This window comes from Lepisosteus oculatus, chromosome 15 (assembly GCF_040954835.1).
Source record: "Lepisosteus oculatus isolate fLepOcu1 chromosome 15, fLepOcu1.hap2, whole genome shotgun sequence".
NCBI lineage: Eukaryota > Metazoa > Chordata > Actinopteri > Semionotiformes > Lepisosteidae > Lepisosteus > Lepisosteus oculatus.
Window position 1 is genome coordinate 22,771,623 of NC_090710.1, and position 22,405 is coordinate 22,794,027.

At 35.1% G+C, this 22,405-nt stretch overlaps 1 protein-coding gene and 1 long non-coding RNA gene across 5 annotated transcripts in view; one reads left to right on the forward strand and one right to left on the reverse strand.

Annotated features, from left to right (window-relative positions):
* gabrb3 (gamma-aminobutyric acid type A receptor subunit beta3) overlaps positions 1-22,405 on the forward strand; it is a 111,876-nt gene that overhangs the window by 82,287 nt on the left and 7,184 nt on the right. For 2 of the 4 annotated variants that reach the window (XM_015364320.2, XM_006639140.3), the window contains 3 exons: positions 2,506-2,658; positions 16,706-16,950; positions 19,717-19,797. In XM_015364320.2, coding sequence (XP_015219806.1) covers positions 2,506-2,658; positions 16,706-16,950; positions 19,717-19,797 — 479 coding nt within the window. The remainder of the gene's footprint in view (positions 1-2,505; positions 2,659-16,705; positions 16,951-19,716; positions 19,798-22,405) is intronic. The other 2 variants (XM_015364322.2, XM_006639142.3) reach the window with 1 other exon arrangement.
* Positions 1-22,405, reverse strand: part of LOC107079516 (uncharacterized) — a 64,992-nt gene that overhangs the window by 34,729 nt on the left and 7,858 nt on the right. The window contains exon 2 of the long non-coding RNA XR_011181612.1: positions 21,963-22,014. This is a non-coding gene — a long non-coding RNA (uncharacterized lncRNA). The remainder of the gene's footprint in view (positions 1-21,962; positions 22,015-22,405) is intronic.

Here is a 22,405-nt window from a genome sequence, read left to right on the forward strand (position 1 = left end):
ACTAAAAAGCTATTTCTGCTATTTCTGCTTGAGGTGCATGGAAACGATTAGCTTTGTTAAAGTTTATCATAAAATCTAATCCAGTTTTTCATCCTATGATCCTCATGCTCTTCTTCAGTGATCCCAGGAGAACCTTTGTACCACTCATCGAAAACCTGTCTAATTAACAAGTTTGCTTCATACACTGGCTTTACCAGAAATTACACTAGAATGGTGAATGATAATGGAGTGGCAATTATCCTGCTGTTTCTTAAAGCCCTTTTTAAAAAATGCAGAGCTTCATACAGCACATCATATATTCATGAAGCCCAAGACGCACAGCATAAATTATTCTCTTATAAAGCTCCTAACACTCATGCAAGTGATACAGTAATGATTCATCCTCTGCATTTTAGTTCCTAAATTAATGAGATCCATAATGGATATTATTTTTTATGTATTTTGAGAGTGGATAACAATGCCTGTGCTGGCTTGTTGTTGGCTTTTGAACATAATGGGCAAGCTGACTAAGAAAGACTATTTGTTTTACTTCTCATTGTTTGCTGGATAATCCTTTCTGTTTAGTATAAATTAAGGGGTTTAGAGTACTAATCAAAACGTCGTGAACACACACAAAGAAACAAATGTGTTTAGCCAATTAGTAAACCATTGCACAAATGTGTACCACCATTCTATTGAAATAAAAAACAACACACTGTCAGTATAATGTTTGTCTGCTCCCAACACATTGATTCATATACTACAGTATCCAGTAAATGAATCAATGTGTTGAGAGCAGAAAAGAATGCTCCTTTAAACTAAGTTGTTAAAATCGTAAACTGAAATGCCGTTATGTACATGAATGTTCAGAAAGGGTAGTTTTGACTTTCCCTAAATGCAGTGTCTGTATCCCAGTTGTGCCTGAAGGTATTACACGTTACTGATTTGTCCTGACAATTTTGTCCTTATCGTCATGATGTTCTGCTTTCTAAAGGTGCAGATTTTAAACCAAACTGAAAAAGATATTTCCAGAGGCCATATCATTGAATACTATGTTATATAGCAGAAGTATGGCACTTTCATGTTGAATTACATTTCCCAAACAATTTCAATTGGAATTTTAGTACTTCACCAATGGAAGAGAGGATGAATCTCTGCTAATGATTTCATGACTGCACACTAGTCACAATAGTGCCTTTGAAGTAATGTACTGTAGCATAACCTCAGTCGTATCACCATTTACCTTGAAAAAGGTCTATGCATCCAATTCTTGATATTGGGCAGACATCTCTAAAGTACAGAAATTGCAGTAGTGCCCATCGTGGTCTTCAAATAAATCTGCTTAGCATAAAACTGAAGTCCATGGTGACAAATGACCTGGCATAGAGGAAACATGCAAATACTTAATAGTAAAAGTTCCAGTACTAAACCCTAATGAACAAACTTAAACCCTTAGAAAGTCATTAACTACTTTATAGAAGGTTGTTTCAATGTTGTCTCACTGTCCACATTCTGACTATAAAAGATTCAAAGATGTCATTAGATAAATGATGAGATTGCTAGTGTGATGCCAGAAATTCAGAGAGAAGATATACGGTACATTGGAAATGTAGCACTTGGTGCTCCTAGCTAGAACTTGGGGATCCAAGCTACTGTAGGCTTATTGTTACATGAGTAATGGGAACAAAGCAGACTTTAAGCATGTATTAATAATACTTTTTTGATAAACAGACATTTACTTTGTGCAAAACCCCAAGGTGTGTACACAATGGCAGGAGACCATCAGCAATCTTGATTAGCAGTAGTATGCAGGAATAGTATTGCAGTTTAGCTCCTTTCACAGAACTTGTTCAATTATATGTTTTTGTAGAGAGAGGTCAAAAACGGCATCCAGTGTGTGAACATTTGTCAGATTAAAGAGTTGCAGCTTCCTGACTTTCCTGCCCTCTTTGCAATATGTGTATGTAGTGAACTAGTACCCTAAATCACATACTGTAAGAATATTAACATTTTAGAACTGATGACCATTGACATAAACAGGCAAATAAGTTGGATTTCCTTTACAGCCCACCAGATGTGACCACCCAGAAGCATTTCCACATCAAAAATTCTCAGGACATTATAGCTTGATTTAGTCACTCAGTAGAAATACTGTTAACCCATGAGGAATATGCGGAGTACTGTATGTAGGTTTCATTCCATATTCAGATGACAGTGCTATACATGTACTGTATATGCTACGCTTAATGTATCGTGACTTTTCATCTCCAATAATATCATGCATTTTTTAATTAAATGCAATTATGCCCAATGTATATGTATTTATACATATATTCTCTGATGTTATGTGCTTTTTACTCAGAACTAAGTAATGAAAAATCATTGTGCAATTTGAAACAAGAATGCTGGTTTCCATAGTGATAGACCCAATGCATGCTGCCGTTGCCATAGAAACTGAAACAAAACATAATGTATGCCTGTGTGCTGTTTGAAGTAAATAGCCTTTTTTCTTCAATCTTTTCTTAGGTGCCTACCCACGATTGTCTCTGAGCTTTAAGTTAAAGAGAAATATTGGATACTTCATTCTTCAGACCTACATGCCCTCAATTCTGATTACCATCTTGTCTTGGGTGTCATTTTGGATCAATTATGATGCCTCTGCTGCAAGAGTTGCTTTGGGTATGTTTATTTTAAGAACTACAAATAGTGTATGTTTAAACACATTTTAACAAATCAATGCTGAAAGTTTTTTTTCCAGTCTTACATAACACCCACATATCCTATATTTCTAATCTTTATTTTTTCAAATGTTAATATTGTTTTACTGTATATTTACATAGTTTCTTTACATTGAATATAATAGCAAGATTTTACGGGTTGTGGCATTCCATGTACTGTCACTTGTTTTACCTTCATTTATTTTAAACACAGCCCCAGAAGGCTGTTAAATATTTTAAAAAGGAGACTCATGCATTTTAATGTAAATGACTAATTGAAGACGTATTCAAGTGCAAAATTTAAATATTATCACTGTCTGAAATGATGTTATGATACTTTCACATTAACTGAAAAAAATGTGATACAATCTTGAAGTACTGTTCAAGCTGAAGTAAAAACAAGTAACTGAAGGAACAATTTAAACTTTACATACAGCATTGGGAATTTTGTACTTTATTACTGACTTTCTATTATTAAGTAATTAAAAATATACTGTTCCCAGTTGCATGGATACCACTTTTAGACAATGCTGGTCAGGAGTTTAGTTGGATGATTAGTATTACGAGTAATGGCCATCAAAACAGTCTCATTGATTTGATTAGAGATCTAAAATGGTACTGGTCTATTTTCAATTTTAGATAGATAGATACTTTATTGATCCCGTGAGGGAAATTGCAGTGCAACAGCAGCTTAACACAGACAACACAGCCACAGTGTAACGAATGATACAATAATAATAGTACAATACATACAATACAATCAGTACAGTGAGAAGTGCACTAAGAAGAGTTACTCACAGTCCAGAACACTCAAAGAACAAACTAGAACAGAACAGTACACAGAAAAATCGTATCACACATATGAATATAAATATAGATATAGATGTAAATATAGATATAAATGTATTGCACAGGTCCCTGGCATATATTGCACGAAAAACGGTTGTAGACGGGAAAAGAAAAAGAAAGAGAACAGATGTAGCAGTAGATGTGTAGATGTATTAAGTCCAGAAACATGTGCTTTTGCAATTGTACTGGTCAAGACAAATTTTCCATCAGATTTACAGATTAAAGGAATAAGCACAGTCAATCCATTTTAGGCAGTAACATCAACTCAAAAGGATAAAAGATTCTGTTTTTTATCTTCTGTACATAATGCTAATGTACTATATATTTTTGGGTTGAAGGAGATACTTTTAATTTTGGTAAAATACATGTACTGTACCACATTCTGCATAAAATATTTCACTTTTCAAAACATGTTCTTTTCAGACTACTTGACTTAGATTACTAAGAACACTTTTAATATGTGTGAGTTATTAAAATGACATAGTTGCAGATGAACTAGTCTCTTTTACATGTGTTTGGTATAGCCTATTCTTTGGTGACTAATGCATTTAATAGTCTTCTGTGCATTACAGCCCTCACAAAGTGACCTTGTATAAATTTATATTGTTATAATTTGAATGTAATATTGCAATTTAAATTTCAAGTTTTCTTTTGTTGCTGTTGTTTTTATTATTTTTAATGTGGAATAATTTATTTTTAAAAATTATAACTGGAACTTTGCATATTACGTATGTTTTATTTTTCTGCTAAGGAATGCAATATAAATGGAAATAAAGTAAAGATGTAGTGAGTGAATCGCTTCTGATATCAGATAGTCTAAATAGTCTAAAGGTGAGAGAGAATATTGGGACCGATAAGTCATTTCCAGGTGTTATCAGATTTAATGAGGTTAAACTTATTTTGGGAGTTAATGTCATTGATAGTTGGTGGTAGTTACCGTGCAGTTCAGTACTATGGATACAAAAAAAACACCATATTATCTGGCTGGTCTTCAGAAATCCTTTGTTCCTTAGGTAACCCAAGGTGAATGGTAGAGATGTACTTGCTGATATAGAGGGGCTGCCTTTAATGCTGATACTTGGCTTTTTGTCTTTATAAATATAGAGGGCAATTCTTCCAAAGCAGAGACTTTTTTGAGCACAAAATCCAAAAAAGTCGCTTTGATATTCACTTGAGGTAAGGAGTCATATCATGCCCCACGGGCAGACTGGATCTCTATGGAAGCCTGGGGAAACTTAAGATCTTTTATTATGCAGCCACACAGAAAGTTACTCTAAACCATTAGCGTGAGCTTAGCTGGGTGGGACTGTACTTGTCATTAAAAATTGAATATGTTCCATTGTGCTGGTACAGTAGGTTCTGTTTGGTTACTGTATACACAGTATTATTCATGTTTATCATATACTGTACACCCACTGCACATTTCAACACATGTAATTAGGCTGTTACATGTAGTGTAACATTCCACTATGGTTTGGATATGTTGTGCTTGGAAAGATCATTCTGTACTGTAAGACTCCTCATAGGTAATATGTAGTTTTAATCTAAGGTTCATAATTTGGTCTTGAATTTCTTTTGTAAATGAACTTACAATTTGAAACCACAGAACAACAGCATTTTGAATATACTGTACATGATGATTGTAATTAGATTTTTTTTACTTTGGTGCAAAGGAAATTCCTCTGGACTTTGCCCTTTTCAAAGTGCCATGTCTTTTTGTTATTGTAAATTTATAACCTATAACCTGTTCTTCATTCTTGCAATTGTATTGCTGAAAAGTAGAACAATGCTCATGTAACAGATCTTATAAATCTCATTTGTGCAGTAATTGCTTTTATATACCCAATGCATGATGCAACTTATCTGCCCTTTCGACACACACTGAGAAAAAATAGTCACTGTACATTTTTTTTCTTATACTGTACTTATGAAAAAAGGCATTATGCCATTGTTTTACATATACCGAGACTTAAAACTTAAGAGAAGTCATACAATATATAATTTGTATGACTCTTAACCACTAATTTTAGTCTTGCTGGATGTCATATAGGTTCTGTACAGTACGTTTTTGGTGAAAGAGATTATATTAACTATAACATACAGTAGGTAACTATAAATATTAAAGTAATACTAAAAGACATATCAAAGTAAAAACAAACATTTAGGGAAATGCTTTGGTGTGTAGATAAAGCTTTTGGCTATTTCTTTCTAAAATGGTGACAAATTTGCAGAAAATTGCAAGACGACACAAATTTAGTGTGAGAACTGTCTGGTTAGAGAATACAGAACATCTTTAACACTATTATTATATTTTTGAGGTCAGACACTTTAAGTCTGTTATGGGTTTAGTATTCCATTACAGGTGTAGAACTGTGCTGCCAGTGGTTAATCAGAATTATTTGAATCATCTGACATCCATTTCTAAAAATCATAAAATTATTTGCACAGGTTAGACAGACATTTGTCTTTTGTTACAAAGACCTCCTGAGCTAATATATTTTTAGCTTGCTTTTTCATTTTCACATAAGCACATACTGTACAGTATTGCTGGAAGAATGTCCCACAACTGCTCCCTACAATATTTAAAATCTTCATTACCTGCTTTAGTCCAAAATTAAAACTATTTTTTATTTTAGATTTTTCAAGTCATCTTAAATTTTACTAACAGGAAAATACAACAGGAGCTGTCCATGGTACTGTTCCTCGCTGCACCCTCTGTCCCAATGGTTTTCACACATTTTCACTACTACTAATAATATCTTACCTGCTGTTGAGTAGGCCTGCATTTCAGAATTAAGGTTAGCAAAGTCAGGTTTAATAGAAGGCAGTTATACCCTTATATCGCTCTCAGCATCCTACCTTTAGCGATGCTTTGTCTTTACTGCTGTCAGTGCCGAAAACAAACGAGCCTCATAGCAGGTAAGACAAAGGTACATTGTGGCAAAGGGCATTAATACCCTCAAGGTTGACTTTGATAGATCCAGGTATTTGCCATTACTAGCGCCCACAAATGCACCAGTGGTTTCTGTAACTGTAACTGTAACTGCAGTCCCCTATCCGACATCAGCTCCATCAGTTTCTCTTGTTCATAAAGTGACAGCTTTGGAACCGGGGGTGTAAATTCAAACGGATTTTGCATCCAGCCCTCAGATGTGTCAGTTGTATTTTCACAGCTGCTGACTTTGGTGATCGAGATTGCTTATTTAAGAGCATTTTCTTTTTTGCAGTGAATCCTTTGAGCACTGGAAAGCACTGAAGGGAAACTTGTTGGACACAGCTAGCCCAGAATTTTAGTTTTTTTTTTTTAGATATTGCTTCGACCTATGACGGGGACACCCTGGAGACTTAAATACAGATTGTTAAAAACAGAATAAGTGTTTGCTGGATACGCTAGTTTCTGTAGCCAGTATTCTTCATGCAAGCAAGATGACAACTTGAAAAGCATGTCAAAACATTGCCGCATGATAACCAGTGCACTTTTGTGTGCACTAAGCGCATCTTATGTTTGCTACCGATTTCATTGCCCATTTCGTGTTGTGAAATTATCCGAATTCAGTGGGCAAGCTTTCATGAAGTTAAAGTCAATGATTTCACAGAATCATTCAGCACTGACAGAAGTTCTCCTAGCATATTTTTAGAGGCAAGACCCTCTTGTGTCAGAAAGAAAGATTATATCCAACTTTTTAGTGGCCTTTCCACCACTCATACAACTTACCATGTGTTGCATAGTTGGTAAACATGGATTTTCTGTGACTTTGTGCGGCATTCTTTGTTAAGTCACTCTTTAGCTCAAGAGGTAAGATGCATTCAATGCAGCCTTGCAAGAGCCAATGCCTGCATGGATTACTTACATTTGTTGTTTGTGTTTTTCCAAATTCTTCTAGTTTACGTTTGAAAAATGCAAAAGCGGTGGGTATTTTACATTAACTGTAAAGTTTTAGTTAAAAAATTAGGAACACAGTCCGGCGAGTTAAATACTCTGTTTCCATTTAGTGTCCTGCAAAATGAAGGTTACAGGACTGTTTCTTTACAACACAGGTACTCAGTGCCGGATATTCAGCGATATTACCAAAATCCAAGGAATCTAACAAAGGCTGTTGTTTTTTCCTTATCTATGTGGGCATCCATTGTGACAAAACAGGAGTAATTCAATAACAACCTACCTCTGTGTCATTGCTCCAGAAGCATGCTCTGATATTTTGTGTGGATAGTCAGTTTAAAGCAGTTTTTATATTTGATTGTTCAGCTATTATGGAGTTTTTTCACGCATCCCTAGAGCTCAGCTAGTGCACCCCTGAGGGTATGCACACCATAGGTTGAAAACTACCACTCTAGCCTCAAGCCATTTGCCTCAAGACAACCATTATTTTCTTACCCATCCATTAGCAGAAAGCTGCTGTACTAGTAAGGCTTGCTGCAAAGTGGAGCTTATTCTGAAATCACAGGGTGCAATTCCAAGATTGTGCCTTGACCCATGTATTTAAAATAGATAAAAAATTGTTTGGCCAGTTCACATCAGAATTTGTACATACAATACTAATAATATAAATGGGACATATAAATGTGAAAATGGGATTCCTTTATGAACGAACATGGCTACTTTACTTTTGTCTTTTTGTCATAATACTAATTCCTGCTATATGAAAATGATTTGGTTAATTGATGGCAAACATGGCAAGTGCATTATAGTAAGGATACCATTAATATTTAATGCACTGCCATTCATGCAATACCAAGATGGGCACATGACTACCATTTTTTTCACACAAATCGATCATACTGTATGTTGATTTTGTACAGTATGTTCCCCCTGTGTTCACATGGCTTTCCTCCAGGTACCTTGCTATAAAAGGGTCTCTGGCTCTCCCGTGACCCTGTATTGGATGAAACAATTAGAAAATGGATGGATCAAATATATGGCCATCCGATAGCTAATTTGTACACAAAGATTCCCATTGTCTTGGGAACCACTACACCAACTGACTTTAAATGTGGCAAACTGCATCACACTCAAACTTCAGATTTGTACCTTACAAGTTGCAACAATATGTTTATGCTTACTCTAGGTCTACACGTACTTAGTATAATCTACCTAGTAATGCTACTGTAACTACTCTTCTTCAAAACCATTTCTGCCAATATAATTAACTCCAAACTGTTTATGTATCATTCAAGGGAATAAGGTTCTTACAGTATATACACCAAGATTGGTTAATTTGTTAACTGACATTTTAATACCCATTTCATACCACAAATTGCTCCTGAGCAAAAAGTGTTTGGACAGCTAATTCCAGTGTTAGATCTTTTCCATCTCATTTTCAAAATATCAAAGGATATTTTCAGATTTGGATAATTACACTTAGGAAAGTGCTTACAGTTCAGTGCCACAATAAATTATGACTTGAAATCATACTGTATAAGATTAGATAACAGGCCTGTGTTCATGTTTTCTTTTTCGGGGAAAGATATTCTTTGCTTCTTGTTCTTTATCATCCTAAGGTGTCACTTGTTGTTTGGCAAGCAGTTATTTACTGAAGCAGCTTGTCTTCATTATTTTCAAGAAGAGAATCATCTAACAGCAACAAGGGAATATTTTCTTTCTACGAAAAGAGATGCCTGACAACTATAAAAGAAATAAAATGTTTTCATAGCTAGATAATCAGTATCTAGACATCATTCTGAGCTACAGTACGTGAACATAGGAAAGCTTTTTCTATACTCCCACTTGTTAGATAAAGACTTTGGTGGTTTAGTTACTTATGGTAGAGTCTGTCTTTTATTTATAAGTCAGGGTGAGATTTATGTACAGACTGTAACAGGTACAATCTAGACTAGAGCATTTAAAGTATTCATGGCCAGATTTTCTGATTAACAGTCTTCACCTTTTTATCCCTTTGTGGATAACAAACAATGGGGGTAACACAATATATTTCTTGATAAAAAGTAATTTTATCACAAAGCATTCAGTATAATATGGCTATTTAGACTTCACTGACATAATATCGTAAAATAGACAAGAGCAACTTACATTATCAGAAGCACATAAGGCTCTCAAAAAATGTTGTGGAGTCATGAGGCATCCAGTTGGTGGAAGCTTATGAAAGTTGTAAATATTTATTTTTCTGCTCACTTTTGGCATAACCAATGTTCAGAGATTGGGAAGCCTAGTAATGTCATACTAGGACAGTATACTGAGAAAGATTGGCCACTACATTTGTGATTGTAATGAGTGTACTAGTGTCCTAGTACACTAGTGTCCTTCAGATACCTACGATGGTGGTCTGTGGCACATACTCCAAATCTTCAGAAGCTTTGAAAATGCCACGTGTTCAAAAACGTTTTTTTCTTCTGAACACTTAACACCTATTCAACTTCAACCTAAAAGATAATCAGCATCAGTCAAAGCCATATAAAATGTGCACCTTAATAACGTTTCTGAAACCAGTTTTACACCTTCAAGGAGTCATAAATCAGTTTGAGAAGTACAGCACATCGTATAAACTGTTCCTGATCTGAAGCTGCTTGGTGAATTAACAGTAATCATAATGGGTAAAATTCTAGTACTAACAGTATGCATGAAACATGAAAATGTTGGTCCTGTACAAACCAAAAGACTGCCTGTCTGCTCTTTCAATTTTTTCATTGCTGGTATGCAGCTTGTAGTACTCCCACAAACAGTTACCATTGTCTCAGCAACTTTTCTCTCACAGATTCCATCAATGGCTGAAACTGAAATGGTAGACATGAGTGGCATCAGTTTTTTCAGAGCACCTCTTAAATTGTATGAGGTGGTGAAAAGGATCTATGTAAGCTACAAACTTCTGGTTGTAGGCATGCGTTGAAAACAGTGAGGTCTGAGGTTGCGACATATGTGAAGACAGCGAGCTCCAGGCAAGTTCGGTTGAAGAGAGATGTCTGGCAATCTATGAGTAATATGAGTTATAAAAGTAATGCTGGTAAAGGCATTTGTGGCTTGGCACGAAAGAGAGGTGCTACGTCACGCCCCCAGAAGAATCGGCATTCCACCTCACATTCCAAAACAATTCCCAATAAGCCCTTACCCAGCCTATTTAATGGTGCCTCATACTCTTCCCGGTGCTCAGTATTAGGGTTTTCCTGGCTAGAGCTACTCCCAGTCTCGTTGTTATTCACTACTTGGCTCCCTGAACTTGGTTTGTTCTCCGTCTACATCTCCTGGTTTCGGTTTTGGTACTTTTGCTCTCGTTTTGGTTCTGACTCTCATCTCCCTTACGGATTAGGGCTCCGCCTCTGGGTATTTGTACTTTAGCACCGGCTAGTTTACCTACAGCTTACTGACCTTGGTTTGTTCTTTCGACTACGCCTTTTGGAGTTTGCCCTGGTTTTCTGCAGAGGGTCCTCACTACTAATTGCTAACAAGAGGTGCACCCTCATCTACATATGCACAGCCTGGAGGTCGGATGCTTGTAGTACTCATAGCTGTGAGTGGTTGTGAGTTATGAGTCTGGGGTTCTAGGTTGAGGCACTGAAGACTCTCAGTGTGTTGAGTGGGTGAGGCCCAGCTGGATTGCGTAAGGTGAAAATATCAGCGGCTGGAGGCGGACTTGAAGTCCGAGGGCTGACTAGGGGAGAGTGGGAGAGCCAGTAGACATCATGAGTGAGTTACACCAGGGAACAGGAGAGGCAGTCATTTGAAATCAGAACTCATTAAAATTGTCTAATTGTCAATGAGCCGCAGTAGAGAATCTTGCTAGAGCAAAACATTCCTATACAAAATTGTTTCCAGCTTTCTTTTTGTGTAAAAGATCTTTTAGCAATGTAGGCTACATTTGATCTGTTATACAAAGAGATGGATATATATTTGTTTTCCTCATTTTTGTTGTTACCATAAAGTGCATCTGTAAAATAAATGACCCTCTAGTTCAGCTGCTCAAAATCATAAAAACGAACTCAGTATTTTGAGTCAATTGGCAAACTATCTTCAAAAAAGCAGAGCTGAAAACTCTTATAAAAGTGGTGACTTGTACTAGACTATTACATATAATTTTTTGGATTTTCACTGGTGAAATATCTTCAGTTCCCATTTGATTCTGACGTGAATATTGTGAAGCTTTGGGAAAAAAGAAATACTGAGTGTTTAAAGACTGAGTCTTCTGGTGAAAAAATAAGCTTTCAAAAAGAAGGGAAGGGAGGCACAGGGAAATCATGTTTGTGAAGCTTTCAAGGTGTGGAGTCCAGTGACAGGAAGAAATCGCTCAAGGGGTTTGTGAACAACTTATATACAGTATCTGCAGAGGAATTGAGTACTGTATTTCTGTACTTAATGCAAAATAGTGGTATCTAAAAGGAAAATTAAATTCCTGGAGCAACCCAATTTTAGACTCCATCTACAACTGCATAATGTAGATGCCTACAGTACACAGTTACCATAAATCAATTTAATGATGGACCCACATTTTTTTATCTTTTACATTTTATTATACCACTTTTCTGATTTATATTGGTTCATTTGTTCTCTGCAATATGCAGTTTTCATTTTTCACTGATAGCAAACCAGCAGTCATAGAGCTACAGTCAGAGGTTTTGTGTGCATGTTTGGTATATAGAAAAAATGTTGAGTGACCTTTACTTCTACTCTTAATTTATATGAGTGTTACCAGGGAAACTCTTGTAGGCACAACTAATAAAACGAGATAGTAATAGTAATAGTTCTTTTTTTCATTTCTTTCCTAAGCTGAATGAACAATAAAAAAATCTATATTAAGGTTGGAAGTATACTGTAGATGTCTATGTTGTGAATGTTTATTTTAGTGCTACAATATGAATGTATTTTTTCAGTCCTAATTGATATCTCTTGGATATAATATTGAGTATTTTATTACAATAGAACAAAATATTGTAATAAAGTATGGTGTAGAATCTCTATAATCCAAAGCAATATAAATATAAAGTAATATGTATGAGATGTAAGGATGAGACTAATGCCTTAATTACAACTCATTTAAAAGCTATGTAATTTGCATGTTTCTATAATATATAAATTCATATATGCTGCACCTCTTGTTCCATAGGTGTGAGAAGAATCTCAGTTGATTGAATGGCTTTGTTTTTACCCCCCAAAACAATCTTTGAAAAGTTTTTCTAAATCAATTCATTAACTTTGGGCTTATGGACTCTTGAATAGGTTTGTTTGCCTGTATTAATCCAAAGTCCAAGGGTTATGCATCGTATAAATACACAATTAATTTAGAAAGGCAAAGACAGTTATTGACATTCAAGTTTCATGAGTTCAAGACAGTGCATACAATGTCTTATACAAAGGCCTTTTTCTGGATATTCCTCTCCCCTTTAGCTACGTTTGTCCTTGATCAAATGCACACATTTTGCAATTAACTAAAAACATTTGCTGTCATTGTTCTAATGCTTAATAAAAATATTAAAAGTGAAATATGGACAAATATATCTACTGCTAATGTCAGTACTGGCTGCAAGGAAATCAAATAGTTTAATAAGATCTCTTTGGGCCATGATATCTTTAGGGTAGATGAATGGTTCTCCAATGAGCTTGAATTAAGTGGCTATTGCAGTGGTGTTAGTCAGATCCACAACCTCTCATTCAGCTGACAGCTATACTGAGTCTATGTGGTAGTTCATTTCAGGGGGAGAAAACTGGACAGGGACTCTTACTAGCAAATCCACCTAAGCTAGCTTAATTTAAATAAAATCATAAGTAGTGTGTCTACAGAAACCCAGAAAAAAAATGGAAAAGAATGCGTAAGTTATTCCTTAAGATAGTGCACCATGAATAACTATTGACATCTACCCTTGATGTTTATTCATCATTAAAGAGTGTTAATTAGAAAGTGATAACAAAATGGTTTTATCTTTGAGTCATTTTAATGTTGATCATCATATCACGTTCAATAGCTACTTATCCAATATAGGGTCGAGACTTGCCCAGGAAGCACTGGGCACTAAGCTGGTTACACCCTGGAAGGGATATAAGTCCATCACAGGCACACACAGACACCAACACGCACACACTCACACCATGGACAAGTTTACAGAAGCCAATTAACTGAACATTACTGTACTGTATGTCTTTGGACTGTGGGAACATACTGAAGTACCCAGAGGAAACTCAAATAAACACAGGGAGAACATACAAACTCCACACAGATAGTTCTGCAGGCCCAGAAGTGCCCCAGAGCAGATAGGCAGCAGTGCTAATGACTGCGCTAAAGTTTCACCTGTTTTAATAATAATATCCTAACATAAAACCATTTGAAGTCAAAGTGGTGTTCTACATGAAGAATTTGGTTCTTTCGTTTTATTAATTGTTTTCCCGTCCATTTATATTGTTCCTCCATAAAACAATAATAATTAAGAAGCTCTTTCTTGCCAGTATTGTTTATAGTTATTGTTACAAATATTGCAAGTGACTATTGAAGTGTCTTGATGAATCTACATCAAATGAGTAACATGTGACTGGTGTTAACATTTCCAGTTCTTGGAAGCTTCAAAGCAAGAATAAGTTTGCTGAGATGCAGGGGTAGGCAATTCAAGGATCAGAGCAATCCTACATTTTATCTAAGTTAACTAACTTCTGTGTAAATGAGCAGTCCATGAACAGAGCACAAAACAGGCAGACAGAAGGGACAAAAGAAGAAGGAAGAGACAGGAGGGACGACAAGGGGCAGAAAGTCGAGTGCTTCTTGTCCTGATCCATAAAGACCAGATTAGAGATAAGTATTTGAACCTTGTTAATAGCGCTTTCTATTCTATTCTTTCTCACAAGTACACATCTGGCTCACTGCCCACCCCTATGACTTGCAACTCGCTACGAGAAAATCAAACCAGTTTGATTTTATTGTAGCGAGTTGCAGAGAGTTGTAGGGGATATTAAGAGCACTATGACTGAGTCGATGGAGGTGTCACACTACACAACTAATGGTAACAGGCAGGCGCTGTGACTCTCTACAACTTTCTGTGATTTTCTTATGATTATGTATATAAAGGCTACGACTGAAAATCCTAGGAAAAGTCGTGTAGTGTGACGCTGGCATTAGTTACAGTACTTTGATTTTCTGTGTCTCTCAGGTTAAATACAGCCTCTCTTGGTTAGTGTGAAGATTTCAGAATAGGGAGATTCCCATTGATTTTGTAGCATACAGGTTTACAGGTATTTGCTGTAGCAGGCTTGACAGCAGTCTGGGGGTTTTCTGGGTGGTCAGGACATAGGCCTCTTGAACACCTTTTATGTAAAATTGTAACTTGTGTCCAAACATGTGTGTTGTACAGTATGTTGATGTTGTGTGTAGTTTTACTGTGCTGATAAATATTTGTTTAAAGGTGAACAGCTGTCCCACTTTTTTTCAGATCAGTTATGAAATCAGTTACAAAAGGAATTCATTGATGTTATAGAAAAAATCTACAAATTTCTAATTATGCACAATATCATGAATTTTGTGAAAGTACCATAAGTCGCCATGTTGTCGCAAACTCGCTTTTGAGTTCCCGCGAATTGCCCTTCCTGGTCACTAGTCTCTGTAATAATTAATGTCATGTATGAGCAAATAAATACAGGTTGTGCAGCAGACACATTACCGCAGAAATGTTCCAATTTAATCTGCATCCAGAGGTCACAAGTAAGTAGTATTTGTTGGCTGAATGTCTCCAAATCAAAAGCAATATTTCTATTGGACTAAAAGATATATAGTCACAAATCTGTTTGTTTACAATGTCAAAGGGGCTGCATATGTCACCAGAAGTTTTGTTGCCTCGTTCTGAATCACAGAATATGGCGCTGTGCATGCCTGGAAATCTCGTCTGTTTTATGATGTCAATTGGAAGTTTTACAAGATACTGTGTCCATTTTACTTTTATTGCTGTTTGAAATGCACTCATCAATGCTGTTTCTTGCTAACCCCAAAATATGAAAATAGCATTGCAGTTCCTCTTTAACAAGTGTGCCTGAATTGTTACTCTTTTCACTAAAGTTTTGCCAGAGCACAAAGAACTCAGGTGCCTCTAATTATAGCAACCCCTTGGGTATATTCTTGGGGAAATAATTTACAAGTTGGAGGTTATGATTATTTAATTTAAATACTGATTAATTCACTTGGCTTATTTCTGATAATTCACTTTTTTTCAGAACCCCCGTTTGTAGCATTATGAATCATACTTATCATATTCTTCTATAAGATCAATTATACCTAGAATTTAAAGGATGCAAAGGAGCATATCAAAGGTGTGAAAAAACATATCTTTAATTAAATTTTATTCTACACTCTATTTTGCAAAGTATCATTCAATAGGGAAATCAGAATCAGAAGCTCTTTTGAAAGAGGACATAAGTAATTTTTAAAACTATGCTAAGTTATTCCTTTTTAATAAGTTGCATAAATTATGTTTAGTAAAGATAAATAAAAGCACTGTAGCAAAAGTTGGCAAGTACAGATCAAGAGATTTCTGTTGGATGCCAATGCCCATAGTGGAGGTCTGAAATCCCAAAGCTTTGGGAAGATTCGAATTGAAAACTTGAAATGCTTTCATCACATCACAAAGTGAGGATTATTAAACAGCCTTTAGTGTGTTCTGTATTCAGGCTAAATTAAAGTGGTTTCACTCAGTCTGCTAGACCTCAAGGGTCCAGGTAATTAAATTTTTAAGAAGTAATTCAAAAATCCACAGTTAGTCAATAAAATAATGAGGCAGAAGATGCTGGGTGAATTCATCTGTATTTCCAGTGTCTTTGGTTGCATGTTTCTCTCTGAGACAAAAAATATGCTACATTAATGATGTCACAAGTGATACAAAAGCAGCATCTTATGAGTTATTTCTTCAGATAAAAAATGCAGCAATGAAAACATATCTTAACTTTAGGGACTGTACATACCTTGTTGTGTCATGTCCTGAAAAAAACATTAAATAGTAATGAACCCACAATGCTTTTTAACCTTTCTTAACAAGTGAGCATAAGTTAAACAGTACATAATCATACAGTATGTCCAAAGCTTTGTTTCAAATTATATTGTCATTCTGGTTTGTGCTGGTATGACGCATCACAAAGTGCGTGCCTGGTGATTTCATCGATCCTTGGTAGCTGTTAAAATATGTGAGTGTTTACAGTTGAAGAGCTGCAGTCATTTTATTCATACAACACAATGCTTGTTTTCCAGGAATTACAACGGTATTGACGATGACAACAATCAACACCCATCTTCGAGAGACGCTACCCAAGATTCCCTATGTCAAAGCTATAGACATGTACCTGATGGGCTGCTTTGTTTTTGTCTTCTTGGCCTTGCTTGAATATGCTTTTGTCAACTACATCTTTTTTGGAAGAGGCCCACAAATGCAGAAGAAGCTTGCAGACAAAGCAGAAAAGGCTAACAATGACAGGACCAAATATGAGGGCAACAGGGTAAGTCTCCTTTATGTCTGTTCATTTGCATTGATTAAGTTAACTCAGCCTATCACAATGAAGAAAACCACTGATATAAACTGTTTTAAAATATTGGAATAACTTTATGGTGTATGCCTTGAATGAATAAATAAGTATCAGGAACTTCTTTATAAATTCCAAATTAATAGAAGGCTCGCACAGCATGCTCAAATATTATATGGTTTTTAATCAGAATAATGTTCTGTGTAATACCAATTTAACAATCCAATAAAGTGAAATTCTCAAATGGATTTAATTCCATGTTCGTGTACAAATTAATATTATTACTAGGTTTTACATTTTAGTAAAAAGTGATGATTCTTAAACTTAAAATGATGCTTCTGGAATTCCACAACAGAAGAAATGAAAGAATAATATTATTTTTATGTTTTGTAAAGATATATCAAAGTATTAGCCTATTAACGCTGTACTCACAATGACTAGATTCCATAATCTAGATGATAGATTCCATAATCCTTATCTTTGTAAATTTAAAGAACTGGTGCCTCAAGTAACAGATATATTGTAATTAGTTGCTTAAACTTTCAAAACCAAGCATAAAGAAGTACCATACAAAAATTACCAAAACAGGACAAACTCCTTTAGCATCAACAGTCTTTACTGACCATTGTTTGTCCAAAATTCTAAAATATGTAAATGATATTAAATTAAATATATATTAAAATAAACTAAAACAAACTGGTAAAAGAATTTATTAAGTGCCAGAATGTTCTGTCTTCATTAATTATGAGTGGCTTGCCAGTAATGTAGAATTAAAACCTTTGGAAGTGAGAAATAAACAAGAACAACTGTGGATGTAAGAATGCAGAGTAGGAATTTAACTATAAGGACAGCAACTACTACCAAAATATGCCCCTTCAAAACATATACTGTAAACCCTTCAGGATGGTGAAAAGTATGTGGCCCAGTTTCTGAATCAAAAATATTTCTAAAGCTGCCATCAAACACTTGAATTAAATTAACTCAATGTACAGTATCTGCTGTTATCTGATGCTGCACAGTGAGATGTAGTCTAAAGTGATTCTAATGTAGCAACCTCCATTAAAACAAGTGGTTAGTCCCAGGAAGGAAGAGATTAGGTTGCACCACCATACAGTAAGTGCTACTCAGAATTAAAGGTCCATCATCTAAAAATGAGTCAGTAAAACAGAAAACTTAAATTTCTCTTTGCAAGTACAACCAATGTGGAGAAAGTGGCACTACCACCCTGATGCCTGATCTTGTCAGGTCACAATTTAAGAAAGTTGGACCTGGTGGTACTGTAGGTCTTCGGGTTGTAATCTAGGTTTAGCTGGAAGTGGTAGTGGTATACCAGTATACTCTTTCCTCTGGTCCAGATATTTATATATAAACCATTCATATAATTTAAAACAAAACTAACTTATAACAATTAAATATGAGAAACATAATACATTGGTCAAAAAAGACCATGCATAAGTATGGTGACAAAGAACACTGTGTTGTAGAAGGTTATGTCCTTTAGATAAAATGTCAAACCAAAGTCCAGACTTGGTCATTGAAGGCTCCAGGGCACTCATTAGATTAAGGGTGTTCACCTCAACATCCTGGCTAAATTCTACCATTAACTTGCACAACCTTGCCCCTCTAGACCTTCCTCTTCATCATTGGAAACATCATTTTTGATTTCTCCAGTGGTCTCTGTAGTGGGTTTCTGGAGCATAACGGCTTAGGTGGGCCCCATTCTACATATTGGAGTAATTTGGGATCATCTGAGATAAAAAACACTATACAGATTCAAGTAAATATTATCATAAAGTCTTATCATACATACAGTAAGAGTCAACATGCCCTGGAAAAGTAAGTAATACTTCATATAAACGAATCCATATTTATTTTGCAAATCTGAAGCAATTAGCTCTCTTCAGTTTAAGCCATAGATACAGCCTATTGAAAACACTGCTGTTGCCAATGTATCTTGATCAGGATGTTAACTTAATAGAAGATATATCACAGTTAACTAGGAATAACAGAATAATAAGACCAAGAATGAAGTGTATTTAAAGGATTATGCAGTTTTTTGTAAATATTTTGGCTAACCTCCTGGCCACAAAACAAGAAAGCAAAGGTGGAGATGAGGTGGAGGTGGGATGCACAAGACATACACGTGGAAGAGAAGGATCATATATAGTATTTATAGTACTATAAATAAGGAGTAATCCAGAGTAATTGCTAATTATTGACTGCTGTGTTTGAATGAACTTGATTGTTGTCATCCCTCCTAAATGTTCATTACAAACTTCATTATATCTTCTATTAATATATAGATTCTGGATAATTACTGCTGATAACAAAGCCAACTGAAAAGAAAGAGAATGAGACAATGTTTTATATTTGTCCCAGAAACCTAAATGACCTTAAGTACATTACTGCAAAGGCCAGTCTGCTAAAGTCAGAACATTTTTAAAGGTTTCACCTAATTTTAAAAAAGTATAAAAAATGGTGTGAATACGGAACTAGAGTACAAGGTAAAAGTGTTCATAGAGCATAGATTTATGTGTGGAAAGATGAGGGGTTAATAAACTACCTAGATTAATAATGAACAGACCCTTACCAAATTTCCACTTTAGTTTACATTTGATACGTTAGTGGCTTTCATTGTATGAAATTAAGATTTACATGTTAATATTACTGACTATTCCCCTAATTTTTTTGTATTGTTCTGATGAGGCTCTCACAAAGAAGATTTTTTTTTTTTTGCCGTAGTCTGTTCTGGAAGGAGGCAATTGCAAGCCAACGTCTGTTAAACAGTCCAATCAGGCGCAAGGGCATCGGCACTCACGAGCGGTGAGTGTGGATCTGTGGCTGTGTTTCCCGCTGAACATCCCTGAAACATTGCAGAAAAGCAAAGCTTTCTTTGGAAGACAACAACATTCAAACCGCCAAACCATTTGTTATGAGATCACTTTGTTGTGCAAATGGCCATTTGTTTTGCTGGTCACATGTGGTCCTCCTTCCCCTCCTTTTTTGTGCATGCTCAGCTTTGCAACCTTCTGTACATGCAGACAGCTTTAGCTTGTTTACTGATGGAGTAGTTGGGCTGATTTATTTAATTCCTATTCCTATTGACAAGGAATCATTCTGGAGATATTTTTTTAATGTCTGCCATTTTGGAGTAGCTCCAAACAGGTGCCGGAATCAGAAAGAGATGTGAAAATTTTTTAACAAGACATCAGATTCCTTTAGGTCATGTATGATACCATGAACAGCACTTTGATCCTTTACACCAATGAATATGACAACCATATTTAATTAAATAGCCATTTTAAATTCAGTACAAAAGGTCAAAGCAAGTGTATGAAGTCTATTTCTCATTTCATCCACAAGGTCTTTTTCTGCATCTCTTGTAAACATTTCAGAACTATTGGAAAAAGACATTGAAGAATTTGCCCCCAAACTGTCTGTTAATTTAAATCTATAAAATGGTCTGTGAACAGGTGTCAGGGAAAATTAAATTGATGTAAACTGCACTAAGCTTTTTATATCTCCAAAAATGATCAGAGGAATTTAAAGATAAAAAATGTTCAATGTCCTCAATCATTTTGTATCAACAGAACACTGCAACCGTAAGAGACTGAAGAGAATTTTGAAAAGCATAATGTAAAAATTATGAAGCTATGCAGGAAAGATGAGACTCTGCCATAATATAATCTCTCTCATAATCTCTTTCATTCACAATCATGGAATGGATGGATCACATTTCTTTTTTATGATTACAAATTACGTAGTTTAAAATATTGTCCAAACAACTGAAATTAAAAATATGAGAACAAAAAATAAAATAGTGAAACAAACAAGTATTTTTGGATTAAATGTAGCCATCACAGATTTCTGAAATATTGGAAACAATATCAATTCAAAACACCATATATTTGAATGCACAAACTAAAGATGAGTGTGTCTTAGCTCAAATTATTAGCACTTCTGAAAATTCTGTCTGGGGAAAATTAAGCAGACAAAAATGTAAAAATGGAGCATGCTTTAAAAAGGTCTTACTATAAATAAAATTCATATGAGGCATCTTTATAATATTATAGCCTGGGACTCATTTTTTGTCAATATCTTTGATATAGGACTGCTATTGAGATGGTTGCTAAGGACAAGGTGAATGTACAATTTTAGATTCCATCTTAGAATCCCTCATAAATCTTGTCCATTATGCATCACTTTATCTGCATTAAGCTCTAAAAATAAAGACACGAAACAATGCACATTGCTCCGGCTGTTCAATAATTGTACCCCTCAGGTTCGTTTTAATGAACAGCATTTTTCTTCCTTTCTTTTTCAAATACTTTTATTGTAGACGTTGGTATACCAAAAAGCTCCCCCTCTTTAGAGGAGGGAACAATCATTAAAAGTTAGTTTGAAGAGGAATAAGCTTTGAAAAATCACAAATAGGGACCTACTGTAATTGATAACTCTATATTATTAAACTGACTAATTTTTCCAGTAGCTTCTACAATAAACGCATGGCCTGTGCTATGTTTACAGGCTTAGTCCTTTTTACTTAATTTCTTGCAGAATAAGAGAGAAAACTACTGTTTTATTTTAAAAGTTCAAAATATTTTTCTGAAATATATCTTGCTGATTTTTATAGAGCATTTGCTAGAATTATATGCACCCCAAAGAATCTACTGCATATGCCTTCTTCTTAATCTTAATGCTGAAATCACTTGTATTTAATTCAGTAATGTCTACTAGACCCACCTTAATATACTGAGGAGTTTAAATCAATATCTGCAATTAAAAACATTCGTAAAGCCCTTTCATGTTCAAAGAAACAAAATATTAATTCTAACCTACATCAAATGTTTCTATGTAAATAACAAAAATATATTGTGTAAAGTATGCTGTTCTAAGAAAACAAGCAGCCTTCCTTTTGTACGATGTCTTCCCCTGGCTGGGGATTTAATGAATGATCTCCAGTACATGTATTATAAATCAAATCTTACCACAGTCTTGAAAACCAGCTGCATCAAAGATCTGCAGTCCATTGAACATTGACTGTAAACAAAAAAAAATCAGTCTTTAGGGATATCACTTCCCCTTCTGTAGATAGTATACATTTCCTTTACTTTTAAGTTAAAAATACATAACTCATACCTGCTGTAAAACTTTGCTATCTGTCATAGCCCTGTTTCACAAATAAAATATTTATTTTTGTTTTTTTATTTTAAAAAATGAAGAAAGTGCTAGATTTTCTCTCAAATACAATGTCTTAATACTTCTGCTTTTCTAAATAAATAAGCAATGCAATTAGCATTTCTGCTTTTTAAGCATCCAATAGGTATTCTGCAACTGTCTATTGTGAACTTGATTATTAATTGTTGCATTAGTGAGTGAGTTTAAATACAAATGTTGAACAGTGGAAAAAAGATGCTTTCATGAAAGACAT